Below are 17,795 nucleotides of genomic sequence, written 5' to 3'. Positions count from 1 at the left end.
CTTAACGAACCATATCATACGCAAACCGAGCTTCGATTGAAGAAGTGTGAATGCATCATTATATATTTATTTTATAACGGATAAGTTCGGGATAACATAGTTCTCTGTGCCAAGATATCGACTGTTCCCGCTGATTTGTAGAACTGCAAGAGGTAGGAACAGAATTTTCCACTGTTATGATCGGAAGTTTTGGGCTCCACGATTGTCAAAGGGCCTTTATTTCATATGACGTCAAGGGATACCAATTTTGACATAATAAGTGTAAAAGACAGTAATAAAAGTTTTGGAGAGCTCCCAATGTACATTTTAGTGACATACTCTGCCATAACGGGTTGATAACTTTCATCGTAACACTACAAAATGCTTTGCGTCAATCGCGCAAATGACAAAGATCGAGTTTCTGATTGCTTACTTCATGATATTAATTGCGAAAAAGAATGTTGCGAGAACATACCGAGAATCGATCGTTGCGTGGCCTTGCTAGAAAAATGCGAAGAACTGACAAGCGCCAAGCAAATGGCCGAAAAGGACGAGCCTTTATACGAAGCTTTCAAGTTGACAAACGATATCAGAAAGTTGAGAAACAAAAACAAGGAGATAAATGCTGAATTGAAAGAATGTTCCAAAAAGGCAAAGACGTTCACTGTTGACTTATTGGATATATGCAAGAGCGATGATGAAGTTGGGGCTCTTTTCGGCTATGACCGCGTTAATACAACCCATGCTCACAGAGAGAAAGTTAAAGTCCTGAGGAAAGCGATAGAAGCAGGACATAAAGGGGTAGGAATTGCATGTTGTTTCATAGCTAATATTAATAAAATACATATAGATAGTTTATATTCCAATTTCAACGTTACCAATACAAGCCTATACCCGACGGGGTATACTGAGAGAAAGCAAAGCCTAGCTAAATACATCATTGATTAGTTGGGCTAAATTTCAAAAGGAGTAAAAACATGCACTATAATATAAAGAAAACAAATCACATTATCTATTACGGAACCGTAAATTTGAGAGCTAGTATAGCGATTATGTGGTCCACAATAGTATTTTCTTTGTATTCAAATGATTTTTTAATATCATGCAGGCCACGGTCACGACATCTTCGTTTGCCGTTAAGAAACAATGTTTTGACGCAAATATATTTGTCCTATGATGAAGTGCTGTATGCCTATTTGTTTCTCTGGCAATAATGAAAGTTTTCACAGACTGTAAAAATTAAAAGTTTTACCAGCACCGACACTGTTCTGGTATGGAATAATCAGGGCCTCAATCGTGCATGTCCAGCAATGCATGTTTGTATGCACGTATCAGATGACGTCCTTCCAATTTAACGCTAGCAATACATATATACTTACACAACGGGATACGAGTAAGAAAAAGGTATACATTACTGATTAGTTAGGCTATTTTTTAAACCATGAGAATACGTAACATTGAACTGTAAAATTTGAAAAAATCTTAGTTTTTTGCCCATGGGGATACCCATGCACGCGGGGCATGTACAGTTATATACAGTTCCCCCCCCCCCCGAGCAGGCGATTAGCTATACATGCATAAATTTTGTGCGAAAAGAACACTTGTAGGGCCCTTGTTCAGGAATAATCCAATCACGATCATAATAGCATTGGCGACCGTCTTGGATTAATGTCTAAGAGAAGATATTTTTCTCTGACTATATGTCGCGTAATATATGCTCAAAATTAACCTCAGTTATATATCTTCATGCAACAGTACTAAAATTTTCAACATTAAAATGTTTTGCAAACCTAAAAAGCATTTAAAAGTATGTTTACTGTATAAACTCAAAACATTGAGAAAATGAAAAGATATCTCGGGATACGCCGAGAAGAAAATGACACTTGAATGGAAGCTACTTTTGTTTCATTTCAGTGATAATGGCGTTGACATTATTTATAACATAATTGTTGATAGCCACATTATATTTTGAAATGACTCTTGTCGTTTGGTGTTTTGCAATCCCAAATACAGCTCAAAACCTAGATCACGACATAATCTAAAGAATAAAGGTAGAAGAAATGAATTTTAAGTGGTACGCCAAAAAAGATTTTCCGTTTTGAACGTTTTCCCGCTAAATACACGACAATCTCCTCTTAATAAGCTTCGAAATGTAGCTACACTGATATCCTAAACCGGCTAAACGATAATGTATCATGCATGTGCGCTTTTCTTCCGGCATTTGAATGCACATGAAGTGCGATTTCCATCCACTTGATATATCAGTAAGGGATATGAGTATTTATAAATAATGGCAATTGCAGTGAGTGGAGTGCAATTTGGTGTGAAATCAAAAGCGTGATTTACAAAATCATAATCACAAGTTCGATTTCACACCAAAATTGCACGACGAAGTGCAATTTCCACTTTATTATATTCATTTTGAAATCATGCAAAAAATTAAACAAATTCAAAACAATTTATTGGCTGAAAGAACTGTAAACGGTGTAAAATGCGAGTAATTTTCTTTTTTTTTTTGTCAAGAAATTTTCCGGGGCATTTAGAAATTCAGAATAATAAAACTTTGTGCCATTTTCCCCCTTAGTTTGATTGGACAGTTGCACTGAAATACTAAATCTGATTGGTTATTATGGTGCAGAGCTTCAATCCTATTGGCTTATAAATGATGTGATTAGAGCTCAAAAATAGTGCGATTTGGGAATTAATCACACTATTTTTAACCAATCAGATTGAAAGAAACACCATTGATTTCAAAATGAGTATAATAAACATATAATTGCAAAGACGCTACCATATAGTATCCTGAGATTAAAATGGTCATCATTCATAATCATAATAGTTCGCATATTTATTCAAGTCAAGAACTGAATTAATCTACTTTCTGCTTTTAATTTTATATAGTTTGTTGCACATCGTCACACTCAACAGCTGTTATACAAGATAGTCTACGCAGATTTTCCAGCAAAATCATTTCTGTTTGGACTACCTGGTTACTTTTTGTATTCCCTAACCTTCCCGTTGTTCGCATTCGCGTTTCTCTTTTTTCCTAAGTGCCGCATATCGCATTACATGAAGTCGCCTTTTGGCTATTTCCTCAGTCATGTTTCTCAATTTTGTGTTTTTGTCGCCTTACTGGTTCACTCGTCGTTACGAGACAGCCACGAGCCAAGTGAAACTGGTTAGTATCAAAATAACTAAAAATCGTTAGAATACTTATTCTTAGCATGATAAAATTACTGGATGCTGATTGGTCGATTAAATTAAAGTTTTTTAAAGTCAGTTGTATACTGCGGTAGTACAATTATTTTTCTTAAATAAACAAAATGGCGGAAAGATATCTGCATACGAAACAAACAGCGAAAGGAAGTAGTAATAAAGCCAGAAAGGTAACAAAGATACTGCCAATGATAAAAAAGCAAATAGTAAAAAATATTGGTTAATAGTCTAGCAGGGCTATGTTTTGCCAAAAAAATTGTACATGCATAAATTATGCGCTAAACGATCACATGAGAATTACGGATTAATAGTATACTTGTGATGTTTGGGAATTTTCCAAATTGGAGTCGCCTGGTTGCTCGTCTAATTTCAGCAAAATTTTCAAATACTTCCCGTTGTATTAATCCCATAATTATTGTATTATGTTGTATATTAATAGCCATCGCATGATTTACGTATATCTACTATTCACGAAATATTCTATGAAATATTTACTATTCACCCTCCTCGAGGATACATAAAAGCGTCGTGTATTTCTTTACTTTCACAGAAATTTTGATTTACGCTTTTGTTCTGACAATGTGTTTACAAGAAGGTCTTAAAATGCTGCAAAGCAAGGAAGACTGCCGCTCCTATTTCAAGAAATGGTGGAACTGGGTCCTCATAGTAATGTTGTGCGGCTTCCTTATCTCCGGATTGTTCTGGTTAATTGGTTCATCAGCAATTGGGGGATGGGCAGCAAGAAATCTCAAGTCATCCATGAATATTGCAGGCCATAATATTCTACTAACTGCCAACGGCATTTTCTCAATCTCCGCAGTAATAAGCATTGTTTATTTGGGTAGCTTGGCTCAAGTGAACGCCGTTTTTGGACCGTTACAGCTTTCAACATTACGTATGGCGAAAGACATTTTAAAATTTCTGACGATTTTCTTGGGAATTTTTTTTGCGTTTACACTCGGTGTGCGAAATCTTTACTCGTATAATCACAGTTTGGAAGATGCGTACCTTGACAACAACAGTACGGCATACCGAGAAGAAGCCGTGCTTGGAAGGTAAATACTCTGAAACTGAATAAAACGTATAGATCTTTTGTTGCGAACATATATTCTGCTCGATATCTGCACATTTTACTCATTACTGGCATTATGGCTTTTTGTCTCTTGACCAATGAAATTGTTTGAATTCGGAACGTTATATATATTGGGTAAAGTTTAGGGTAGATTTCACGACTGTTTTTAATTTTTACCGAAAGTGCCGAAATTTTAACATGTTGGGAATCTTTCGTCTTTTTAGACGGTAGCCATATTGCATACTGAAGTTTCAGTGCTTTTCAATCTAGTGGGCTGTCGCCAATCACAAATAATTCCAACCTGTACGTAATTTTTGCAAAGTGAAAATCATTTTAACATAATTTGACACGGTTGTATTCAGGTTCGGGAATGCTTGGCGTGTGATGTTTTGGGCATTGTTTGACCAAACCAATATTGAAAAATTCGACTCGACTCATCCAAAGTTTGAAATCACAAGTGAAGTTGGTAAGGTTTTGTTCGCGATATACCTCATCATTGCGGTTCTTGTTGGGATCAATATGCTCATCGCGATGATGAACAACTCATTCGAATACGTTGCGGTAAGTCAAAAAGATATAAAGAAGAATGTTTTAATTTAGTGGCATGTAGTAAAAAAATTAAAGTATAGATTTCAAGTTTGTTCTCCGCATCGGCTCTGCTCATGACAATCAGACAATGGGAGTCCCTCACATAGAAGGCATAAAGATTCGTTGCGTGATATTCCATAATGCTTTCCAGGTGTAACTTGTCTGCTCTGATTATAATAATACCGCTTTTTAGAATGATAAAGATGATATGAAATGGAAGATGAGTAGAGCGGCTATGTGGTTAGAATTCACATACAAGGAAGATGATAGCGAGTATTGGCTACCTCCACCGTACAATATTCTCCAGCTTCCATTTATCATTTTCAAAAAATACTGTAGGAATAATGAGGTATGTATTATTGCTAAACATTGTTTGATAAAGATTGATCACCATATCGGCCAACGACTAGCTCTAGTCTGTAGTGGTCTGTAGTGGTCTATGTGGTCTGTAGTCTGTGTGAATATGTATGCTCAGTATATTTTTAGGCAAGGATATAGAATAAAATCTGTTTTTTATAGCTTTTATAGCAAATTGCAATTGGCTTTTATTGCACGACTTAATTCGTTCTTTTACCAATTGCAGTGGCGTAGCCAGCATCGATAATTGCGGGGTCCATATTCATATATTCATGTAAACAGACTGTAAAGACAATTGATTTGAAAAGAAATTAATCTGCGTATCACGAATATATGAATATGGGCCCCCTCAATTATCGTTCTGGCTACGCCGCTGACCAATTGGATTACTCTTCTGCAATTAACAATTAAGAACAAAAATACAATTTACAGAATTTTATTGACTATAACTATTAAATTATTTTCACAACATTGTTTTGTAAGTTGTAGAATTTGGAATAATATTATTAAAATATATTATTATACATTTCATTTCACTCATTCGCTGTTAATGCTATCGAGTTACTTAACTCGTACGTAGATGTTTACCATCATAATAATATAAAATGCAAAGGAAGAAATTTTAAAGTAGCTAAAAAGCGAGAATTCTGACCGGACCGAAAAAATGCGCTCTTAATTTTAATCTTCTAGCAACATGATTGACCTATACATCTTTCGTGGATCATCAGCAGGAAATATATTTGAAAAAATAACACGCGCATGTCTGTTATATTTTCATCAGGAACAAAAGCAGATACCAGAAAGAATAGAACTGAATCAGGTAAAATTAAATATTGCATTAAATTTAAGAATTTTTTATAATTTTCCGTAACGAAGTTATTCCTCCCTTCCAAAATGTTGTAAGAATAAGCCCATTATGAATTCGTACCGCGTGTTTGTGCCCTAAAATGTGTTGTATCGTAGCATTGAATCATTTTAATTCGCATGTTGATCCGCTTTAATTTTCATTGGTACCACCAAAAGGTAACTCATTCAATAATTTTTTTATTATTTATTTAAATTAAAACACAGCCATGCACTGATTGGCTAATAGCCATGTGTAAAATCGTCATGTTCTAACGTCATAACGTGTGATACGACTTTTTTCATGCATTCATGCATAATCAGAAGAAGTTCAAATGATGACAGAAACCAGAATCTAAAAAGTTATGTTTTCGCTTTAGAACTTTGAAAGCCGTAAAGACAGACTGAAGAAAATTATTAACCGTTACCTTGCAAAGAATACGCTTGAGCTTAATGAAAAGGAAGAACGGGACCGCTTTGAAGAATATCTAAAACTAAAGGTATTAACCGAAAAAGTGTCTTTTCTTCTTTTGTAAGACCAACTTTAAGCGCTCGTTGCACTTCTGAAATGCACGAAGGTTATTAACTGTTCCTAAAGCCTAGTTCCATTAATCGTAATTGTCGTGAACGAACCTTTTTTTATAACCGATAAGAAATAGTCCGGTTGTAAATTTGTCTTCATTTCTGTATTGAAATCGGTCATTGACTGCACACAATCAGCCTCGTTGAAATGTGCACTTAGGACTTTATGGAAACCAGTCCTCTTTCGTGTTGATGCCCCGAAATGATCAAAAGTAAAGCCTTTAATTTGACAATAGTTCGTAACAAGGACCTACTTTAAAAATCCACAACCAACCAACTTCTTGTAAGGTAAACTATACGCACCGCACAATTGATTATCGTCAATTGATTGGTTGAAATTGATTGATCGTTACCGAGAAGATCGTTCTTATATAGTGAGCTAAACATGAACATGCTTAATAATTTTTTGGTATAACCTAGGCCTAATTGACAATACTACAGAATGTTACAGTATTCTTCGTCTTTTCGATATGCTTTCCTTTTTTTTTCAGAGGGAACAACAAACAATTTTATACGAGTCTAATGTCTGAGAAACTCGCCCCTATGTGGGTGAAACAAACTAGATGTTTCGTCAGCGACTCAGCGCTGCATTTAGTTCTGGAACAGATAGTATAGTGCGAAGATAGTATAAAAATATGTACAAAGCCTGCTATTGCATGTGTATATCCTAATTTTCTTTAGTGAGTAGACGACTAAAGCATAACTTTCGTCTGTGCAAAAATTAAAAAAATTAACTAAATGTTTTATAATGATAATTGGTCTAAAACGAAATCTCTCCTTGCTTTTTTATAAACAACTATTGGATGAGGTTTTTGTGATATGCAGAGTTATCAAGCCGAAGGCATATCATTCTGCATATCACAAAAACCGAATTCAATAATACAGTTTCTTTTAAAGAGCAACCCATTGTGTTTTTGATAAATGCTTCCTGATGATTGTCATGCAGGGATCTGTTATTATTTTCCTCATTTCATTAGGTGTAATTTTTAAAAACAGTTTTAGGAAAAAGTTTACTTTTTTGCGAATTTGCAGTTTAATCCTAGGGAACGCAAAACTTATGCGTTGTGCACCTGAAAATAAATTTCTGTTCAATAAATACATCGTATGAAATTTCTGCCTTGTGATATTTGTACTTAATCTCCGCCGACTGTATTTGTTTACGCGCGGCAGTTGCGACGTGTCATCATCATGTACGTATATATACCCATTACCCAGGGCAGGTATATGATCGACTTCGTCTCGTGAAACATTCAGACTCTTGGGAGAACAAAACTCACTTCTTCCGGAGGTAGTTTACATTAAGTGCTTTTTTCATATATAGGAACAAAAACATGCATGTTACACAATAATTTCATTTCAAAAAGATACTTTGTTATGACAATATGCGGCAACAATTTTTCACTTGTTTCCCTCGCAGGAAACATTGCATTTATTTGAAGTCATGTGACTACGAATGAACGAATCGCATTTAAAATACACAACCATATACACTTAATGTACGGAAATAGCGAGTTTTGTTTTCCCAAGAGTCTGAATGTTCCCTAGGGAACATTGAAACTCGAGGAAAAACAAAACTCACTATTACCCGAGGTACCAGAGGTAGTGTACATTACACTGTAGGTGTTTTGTTATACAGGAACTAAAACATACATGTTGCACAACAATTTAATTTAAAAAAACTCCACGTTACTTTGTTATGACAATAAGCGGGCAACAATTTTTCACTTTTTCCCTGGCGGGAAACATTGCATTTATTTAAAGTGAGGCTGAACCTGGTATGAACTCACAGGAAACTGGAGTGAGAGCAGTCAAAGCACAAATAGTGTTGCCAACCTTGGGATTTTATCCCAAGATCTTGGGATTTTTTAAGGCTGTTGGGATTTTTTTGGGATTTTTATTTTTTTAATAAGACCTTGGGATTTTTCTTGGGGTTTTTTAGAATAGAGACAAGATAATGTTTTAATAATGATAGTTGTAATACTGATTAATCTGCCTGCTCGGTATAACTGTTATTCACTAAATATTTTAATATATCATACAGAGTATACAGCAGTTAAGTGCTGAGATCAGTGAGAAGGTTTCTTCCTATCGTTTATACAAGACCAAGTATTTTGCCAGGCTTCGGTTAACGCGCATGGCTGAACACTTCGCCTGAGGGGACCTGGGAACTAATGAAAAAAATCTTGGAATTTTTTGAGGGGAAAATAGGGAATCTTGGGATTTTTTGGGAGCTATATTGGGATTTTTAGGAAAACTGACTTGGCAACACTGAGCACAATAATCTAAAACAGAACAGAACGTTCGACTTCCACTACATTTATGGCATCCCCACAGTACAATACAGTTCGAAGCAAGCAACCTTCCAGAAAAAGTATAAGAATATAATATATACAAGGCTGCTTAGAAATCAACGAAGTCGAAGGTAATAAAGTATGGCTTGAAATTCCTCTCAGAGACAGCTAAAATACTATAGACTAGAATTCCTTAGTATTATATCTCGGCAATAGCTCAGAGCCTCAGATTTCTCGGAGTAGCTAAACTTTATATAGCCTGGAATTGGATAGCTAAGCTATATACCCTGGGATTTCTAGAAGTTAGCTAAACGTTGGCCTGGAATTCCTCAGGGGGACTAAACTATGTAGGCCTAGAATTTCTCAAAGGAAACTAAAAAATGCTTGGATTTCCTTAAAATGGAATATATCACATAATAGTAGCCTTTCTCAGCCACTTTAATCACTTGAGCACAATCCTTATTGTATATAGATGTGTCAAATAGCAGCAATATTGAGTTTATTATTTATTAATTTATTAATTTATTACTGCTGTATTAAAAGGGAGCTAATCATACTTTCTAACAAATTATAAATGATTTCAATGGAACTGACTCAAAATTTGGAGCATTGAGACTCCGGGGAATACAAAACTCACTATTTCCCAAGGTACATAGTGTACATTAATAAAGTGCTTTGTTATACAGGTCCAAAAACGTACATGTTACATTATGACAATTTCAATTAAAAAACACTTTGTTGTGATAAGATGCAGACAACAATTTTTCATTTGTCTCCAGCCAACTTGTTTCCCTGGCGGGAAACATTGCATTTATATGAAGTCATGAGATTACGAATGAACCAATCACGTTTAAAATACTACAGCACCTATATAACAAAATATTTTATTTTGGCATAGTGAATAAATCTTATGAAGCAAACCAATTATATTATGTTTATTTTTTTGGTTTGCTGTGGTTTTAAATGAATATCTATGAGTCTGAGTCCTGAAAAATGTGAAACAGGCAATTTCAAATTTGCAGCCAATGCATTGTTACGAGCATGCATAGGAATTAAGCTGAGGAGTCAGGACCAAGTGGAGAATACCATACCCATAACAAAACACATTAACAAATACATCTCATATAGTTGTTAATTGTTTGTGGTTTACACCATATAATTTATTAGATTTCTAAGCTTTTGGCCCGTGAGCTTGGGCCATCATCAGAGAAAAGTTTTATTACAAACAAACTATGTCACATCACCTGACATCACCCAACAAAGTCATGCAATTATAAACGGTTAAATTAAAAAGAGATAAAGGTTCTACTTTGATAGAAAACTAAGCACGCGAGAACTAGAACAAACAAGACCATATGTTATTAAGTGGTCTCCCTTCCTGTGGAATAGTTTTATGTTTGAATATCTCAATTGATTCCCTAGTTATACGAGGAAAATAATTGTTCACAGGAGCGAGAAGGGATGAGTTTTCCCAATTAAATTCGTTTTCCCATGAGTGTTTAGCAATAGCTGATCTTTACAAATTTCCTCTTGAACAACAACTCAATGTTCTTTTTGTCTGACTTTCAAATTACGTCCGGTTTCGCCTATATATACGAAACCGCATTCACAAGGTATACGGTATACGCCAGGTTTTTGGTTAGCTGGAGTTTTATCTTTGTGAGAAAATAATAGTTGCTGTATTTTTAGATGAGAGCTATGAAAAACTTTAATATTGTTATTTCTGAGGATTCTCTCATGATGCAAACCGTGTTGATCGGTTCATTTTCATTATCAGCAGTCGGATTAGGTGAGGTATAATCCAGGTTAATTTGTTTATCGGGAAAGCCATTACAAAAAAGGACTTTCTGGAGATGTTGTAATTCATTGTTGATGCTGTTGTTATCGCAAAAAGAATGGGCACAGTGGACTAAGGTTCTGCAAACAAAGGTCAAAATTCTAGGATGATGTAAAGATCGATAGTTGAGGTAGCGGTCGGTATATGTGGGTAGACGGAGTGGTGAAGGAAGCCACTAGGATTTCGGGTGAAAAGGATATCTAGGAAAGGTAAAGAATGTTGCTGGTTTTCAATTTCCATGGTGAAGGTTATAGATGGGTGTAGACCATTGAGATATTCAATCCCGTGAGGGCAAATAAGGAAAACGTCATCCACATAACGTTTCCATAATTTGGGTTTGGATTGACACTGCTCTTTCTTCGAGTCTTCCATGAATATATTTGCTAGGACTAGAGAGAGAGGTGAGCCCATGGCTGCGCCACTTGTTTGCTCATAGAAATCATCTCTCCACTGGAAATAAGTTGAGCAAAGGCAAAGTTGAAGTAGGTCAATAATTTCGTCTACTGATAAGTTAGTGCGTGAAGGAAGACTATCGTCTGATGCAAGTTTCTGTTTGGTAATTTCACATGGAAATTTGGAAAGATCAGCTATAGCTAAACACTCATGGGAAAACGACCAAAAATTTAATTGGGAAGACTCATCCCTTCTCGCTCCTGTGAACAATTATTTTTCTCGTATAACTAGGGAATGAATTTAGATATTTAAACATAAAACTATTCCACAGAAAGGGATGATGATGATGATGGCCCGAGCTCACGGGCCGAAAGCTTAGAAATCAAATAAATTACATGGTGTAAACCACAAACAATTAACAACTATATTTCACAACACCATGCAAAACTTCAAAGAACAAACACATCTCAGTTATACTTATAGAACAGTGGTTAGGAAAACTCAAGTCTCGTTCCGTTCGCGTAACACCAAAGCGACTGGGGACCAGTCTAGCCGCATATATTGGCGTAACCGATCTTCATTAACATAGAAATTTAAACGATTTTCCAGGCACTATCTTGTTACTAGAATTATTTGTTTACCAACAGATTCCTTTATGGCCTACTCCGTTAAGAAGAGAGCGAGGCAGCGAGGAGGAACTCGTGATCCAGACAATGATTTTTCACGAAAACTTACTTACGTACTACGGCATAATGCTGTTGACTTAGGGATGAACGTAAACCACGAAGGGTATGTAAATATATTGGAATTACAAGCTCACAAACTTTTTCACCAGTTTCGACCTGTCACTGCTGAAAAACTCCAGAATATCATCGATATGGACGAAAAACAACGATTTTCAATGGTACAGCGCAGTGACTCTTGGTTTATTCGTGCCAATCAGGGTCACAGTGGTAATGTTGCTGCTCAGCTCGTAGATGAAAAAATGTTGACTCCAGTTTCGAGTTCAAAAGACTATCCTATCTGTGTTCATGGGACAGATAAAGAAGCCTGGGCTAAGATCAGTGCCTCGGGTGGTCTTTCAAGAATGGCCCGCAAGCATACTCACATGAGTTCACGGCACAAGGGTTCAAGAGAAATGATTAGTGGTATGCGTAAGCGATCTAATGTCATGATCTATATCGACCTAGATAATGCTATCTCCGCAGGTATTAAATTTTACATATCCACGAACCAGGTTATTTTGTCGGAAGGCAATGATCAAGGTATGATACCAATTGAATTTTTCAAAGAAGTTAAGTTTCTTGATTAAATTAGATTAGATTAGATGGTAAATGACGAGCCATCGAAGTCCATTCAAAGATGATTAACATTAATTTGACAATTAAGGCGAGACACTTTTTGAAAGATCCTCGGAATTAGGCATTTCAGACAGGGCCGTAACTAGAATGATAATTGGGGGGTGTTTATTATGCATATATTCAGTTCTGCCCGACGGATTTCCATTGTGAGCTATTGCACTTACAAAAGAAATCCGTAGGGCAGAACTGAATATATGCATAAACACCCCCCCAATTATCGTTCTAGTTACGGCCCTGATTTCAGAGTCTTATATGAGGGCTGTTTCTTTGAAAATTTTGATCAGAGATACATGTGTATATACATGCTATACGAAATATATACAAATTACGTAACTCATAGGGTTGACCGTTATAAATTTATCAAGTGTAGCTACATTTCTGAAATTTTAAAGTTATATTACACATATAAAGTTATTTTCAACTTATATTAGTTTTATTCGTCACGTAGAAATACACGCACAAAATAAAAATGTATAATAGAAATACACACATAAAATAGAAATATGCGCACAAAATAGAAATACATGCACGAAATAAAAATACACACATAATTCATAAAATAGAAATACATAAAATAGCGGCGCTAGCGAGATCGGAACTTCAGATTTGCATAATCAGATCACATTACCACCATGATCACAGATTGTCATTGAGCTTGTCAAAGAGTAAAGATTTATCCCTGCTGTGGTCTTGTCATGGTTGCTTGACCACAAAACACATCGGCGATTTTCTTTATTGTACTCTGGTAAAAACTGCTACTGAATGAACTGCCCTAACCGATAATGATACTGGCTCAGTCACGAATGGAACACGGTTTCTATTGCATGTGCGTGTGCTTTCTATATGTATTGCAATTTTGTGCCGGTTGGTGTGTTTCTCTTTTGTGTTTGTCTTTTATTATTTGCATATTGAGTTAGTTAACTTTTACGTTTAAACTTACAGTGTTTGTATGATATTGTTATTTTACGTCATGGCCCTTGTGAGCTCAGCCACCGTCATAGTGCATGGTGTTGAATTGGTATCCATACAGTAGCATTGTTTTAACTCATTTTCTTCGTAGAAAGATTAGGTTAAATCTCCCCAGAGTTTATTTTAATTCAATTGCGAGTACAGAGAATATAGGTTCAACGAAAATGGGGTATTTTCTACTCGTGACGCGAAATGGCTGCCTTCAGTTTGGCTTCAATTAAGATGGTTTCTCTTGCACTTTGTATAGCTACTTCTCTTTTCTTATCTTTGGCTTCCGTATATTAGAAAGAAAGACATCTGTAACTAATTTCTTACTAATTTCTCATTTGTTGAAGGAAAATAGAATGAAATTATGCATGACTAAATTAATGCATGCCAGCAATGGTCATATACATCCATATAATGCTTATGTAATCGCTTGCTGTATACAATTTCCTGGCTATTAAACTTTTTTTAAAAATAATGCAACTCCTTGCCCTCTCTTCCACCTTTCATTAATATGATTTCTAGAACTGCTACACGAAGCAACCCAGAAATCAGTGCTAAGTGTATCTAGAAACGACAATTCATCCCGTGATATAATCGATTTATTTTATTTGAATTCGATTGGATTCAATTGATTTCATTTTAGTTTATTCGAATTTCAAATGAATTGAACTAAATTGATGTGAATTTATTTGAAATTTAAGTCATCTCTCCGACGCCGTGAGAAACTCAAAGATCGCTACATTCGGTGATGATACTAAGATCTTTAAAACCATCGAGACTAGGTCGGATGCATCAGCTCTGCAGAACGACCTGACAAATTCTGAAAAGAGCTCCACTAACATTAACCTGGAACTAAATTCAAGCAAATGTTAAGTGTTATTGGTCACTCGTAAACGCAACAAAATCATCTATGCATACAAACTACAACATACTATTTCAGAAAGCACAAACTGTGATGTAGGAATTTTTAGTAATCAAGCTCAACATGGTCTATAAACATATTGAGAACCAGTGTAAAAAAACCACCAAGAGTTTAGGATTTATACGAAGATCAAAATGGGACATCAAGGTAACCGCCATTCGTCGCACATTATACTTGACGCTTGTTCATTCGCAGCTAAGCTACGATCACAAATTTGGGCGCCGCAAAGAAACTCGCAAGAAACCCCGCAAGCCAGGATTTTCTACTTTTAATCAAATGCATTCAATGACGTGCGGCAAAGCATGTACTAAATCAACCATTCCGTTGTGACACCACCTACCAACAGAGGTTCCTACTCTTAGATCTTATTCCATTATGCTATTGGCATGGATTCTTAGACATTGCCTGTTTTTACAAAGCAACTCGATCATGTCAGCATCGACACTCATCTTCTGCCATCACCAACAAGCAATACTGTATAGAAACACAGGAAAAATGTTTTCTATTTCTTTTATAATATAACGCAATAAAAAGATTTTGAACAAATATTATCATTTGATTCAATTACAAATTCTCATTACATCGCTTCGCTTGTCAAGTTCGACGGGAAAATTCCCGTGTTTCTATACAGTTTTAGTATACACCCGACTATTGTCTATTAGAAATCCTACATTCTGATTGGCTACTCAACCACTGTCTATTCGTGATGGTGAACGTTTGGGAAAAATTCGCTCGCGCGACCGTATAAAATTGAATTAATTAAATTATTTTTCAGTGTAATTGCGGTGTATCGATTATTTTCTCGAAATTAATATATCTAGGTACAGGGTGTATACTAAAACAATCAGACAACTCGGACTCGTTGTCTAATTGTTAAATAGAAACATGCTTCTCGACCAATCAGCACGCGCGTACTATAAATGTTGTATTATAAATGTGTATAGAGATCACTTTAATTGACAAGGACACTCTTTTAATATACAAAAACACAGAGACCAACAAAGTTAGAAATTTTATGCATCAAAAAATATAAAGTTTCTTTGTAATTCTGTTCAATAGAAGTTCAATGGTAATTTTGTTCAATAGAAGAAATAGATTTTCTTTCAGAGAATTTTATAATGTGCCAAATGTGAGCACGTCTTGAATTTGAGAATTACGTTTCGAGTCTCATTCTTATATTTCGACGCCATCTTAAAAAAATGTAAACAAATTGCCAAAATAACATACGACAATTTTTCCCGTGTGAAGAATATCGTACGTCCAATCAAAAGTCGTGTATGACATTTTCTCACCGGCACGTGAAAAACATCGTATGCCCAATCAAATTAGCCTTTCGCACAATCAAGTTTTAGGAATTTTCAATCTTCTGAAATGAATTTGAAAAATATAACAACATTAAAAGCATTTTTTTAGAATCAACAGACCATTTGAAGAATAAATTCCGAAAAATTGAAGACAGTCGCCGTTACGAGGCCTTACGCTCGCGGTTTTGAAATTCGTCATCGCTAATTGCATAAAGTTAATTTACCCAGTGATATAGTTTAGGTTTAAGTTGAATACGAATATTTACACAGGAAAGCGGTCGTGTAATGATGAAAGTCTGGCAAGCTGCGTCCGACTCAGATTTAGTTGTAGTACGCCACAATACGTATATATGAGCATGATCATCGTGCGATAAATGGTTCTGGCCGAAGGTAAATCGAGAAAATCTCTTATCTTAAGCAAGAGCCTCATCCGTCCTGATGCTTTCTTGAAACTTTTTTCAAACTTAGAATTCAAACATAGTGATCTATATCCACTAGCACGCCAAGATATTTATAATCAGATGTACTAGTTATTATAGTCGGCATGGGGCATGGTACGGAGATCTCACGTGGCTCCGTTTGCATGCTTCTTTGTTTGGCATTTCCCAATAGAAGGGATTCAGTTTAATAATAGGGAGGTTAAGATCGACTTCCGCTACGACTACCGATACCAATATTCAGTCACGCGCATGCACAGACGTAACAATCGTCCAAAATGTGATAACACCGGAAGTCGCGAGTACCGTTTTGGGGCTGAAATTGGAAGTAAATATGTAGGCGAAGTACCGAATTATATTTACTGTATTATTGCATTTCCTGCAGTTTTTTCTAATAATATTATTTAGTTTTTAGTTGTGTAATGTTTCTGCTTTGTTTGTTGAACTTAAGGATTGTGATTAGAGTTTTTGATGTGAATACAGCCGCTATACTCCGCCGTGTTTATTTACTTCTTACGGAAGTCACAATCTTAACGCTTTAAAGTTTCCACGCTGCCAAACAGTAATACGTCATGTATTTTTGTATCGGTACTGGTAGTGGAAGTAGATCTTAACCTCCCTATTGATCCCTGCGGAACACCAGAATAGATTTTGTAAACTTCAGATAAGCAGTTATTGTAGCTTACCACCGCTTACGGGAGAAGAGGTAGTCTTAATTTGTTTATTAAGAATTTTGTGTATAAATTAAGAAATATAAAACATTTTCCGTGTTTCTATACAGTTATAGAAACACGCGTGGGAGTTTGGGAGAACGAGAAATAATCAGTGGGAAAACGAGCCCGTAGGGGCGAGTTTTTCGTCGTTATTTCGAGTTCTCCCAAACTCCCATAAGTGTTTCTAAAACTGTATAGAAACACAGGAAAAAATGTTTTCTATTTCTTTTATAATATAACGCAATAAAAAGATTTTGAACAAATATTATAATTCGATTGAATTACAAATTCTCATTACATCGCTTCGCTTGTCAAGTTCGTCTGCTTGTCTGCGACATACAAAACAGTGTCGTTTGCGTATTTAATGACTTTGGAATGGTTTGGTAAAGAAAACCAAACACAGCAATGGGCCCAATATTGATCCCTGTGGAACCCCGGAATAAATTTTGTTATTGTAGCTTACTAGTAACTACCGCTTTACCGAAGTAGAGGTAGTCTTTAAACTATTCAGTCACCATAATTTATTCCATATCGAGAACGTTTATCCAGCAGATTTGCGTGGCTAATTGTGTCAAAAGCCTTACTCAAGTCGATAAGCTCAATCGACAGGCCACGACGGAAGCCAAACTGAAACTCGGACAAAAGATAATTTTTGTCCAGAAATGACATCAGCTGGCGTTGGACTATATTTTCAATGATTTCGACAGGTAGATATTGTGACAGTATTACAATGACTGTCGCTAACTGTCGGAAAAATATCAGAATCAGTCTTCAGTTTTAGCCTGGCTTTCATAATAATTATACGTCGCGTAGTTCACCCGCTTCGCTCTACGAAACGTAATCATCATTAAGGCATTTTATCAATGACCACAAATCGCGGTAAAATTACTGGCGATTTATCAAAACTAGTTGAAGTGCTGCTCTAGATCATTTTTCCTGATCG

At 35.8% G+C, this 17,795-nt stretch overlaps 2 protein-coding genes across 2 annotated transcripts; both read left to right on the top strand.

Annotated features, from left to right (window-relative positions):
• Window positions 1-217: 217 nt before the first annotated feature.
• Window positions 218-7,573, top strand: LOC114531327 (transient-receptor-potential-like protein). Its single transcript, XM_028552962.1, has 8 exons — window positions 218-780; window positions 2,881-3,157; window positions 3,746-4,250; window positions 4,630-4,828; window positions 5,049-5,204; window positions 5,994-6,032; window positions 6,436-6,555; window positions 7,129-7,573. Exons 1-8 carry the CDS (start codon window positions 361-363, stop codon window positions 7,165-7,167), a joined length of 1,755 nt encoding a protein of 584 aa, XP_028408763.1. The 5' UTR covers window positions 218-360; the 3' UTR covers window positions 7,168-7,573.
• A 1,347-nt stretch (window positions 7,574-8,920) lies between these two features.
• On the top strand, window positions 8,921-12,591 carry LOC114531342 (tRNA 2'-phosphotransferase 1-like). Its single transcript, XM_028552976.1, has 2 exons — window positions 8,921-9,059; window positions 11,806-12,591. The coding sequence occupies exon 2, from the start codon at window positions 11,814-11,816 to the stop codon at window positions 12,468-12,470; it is 657 nt and encodes a 218-aa protein (XP_028408777.1). The 5' UTR covers window positions 8,921-9,059; window positions 11,806-11,813; the 3' UTR covers window positions 12,471-12,591.
• Window positions 12,592-17,795: the final 5,204 nt, after the last annotated feature.

Source organism: Dendronephthya gigantea, unplaced genomic scaffold (genome assembly GCF_004324835.1).
Source record: "Dendronephthya gigantea isolate DGI-Jeju-01 unplaced genomic scaffold, DenGig_1.0 000070F, whole genome shotgun sequence".
NCBI lineage: Eukaryota > Metazoa > Cnidaria > Anthozoa > Malacalcyonacea > Nephtheidae > Dendronephthya > Dendronephthya gigantea.
The sequence above is the reverse complement of the archived record's forward strand: the minus strand, read 5'-3'. Positions and strand labels throughout refer to the sequence as shown.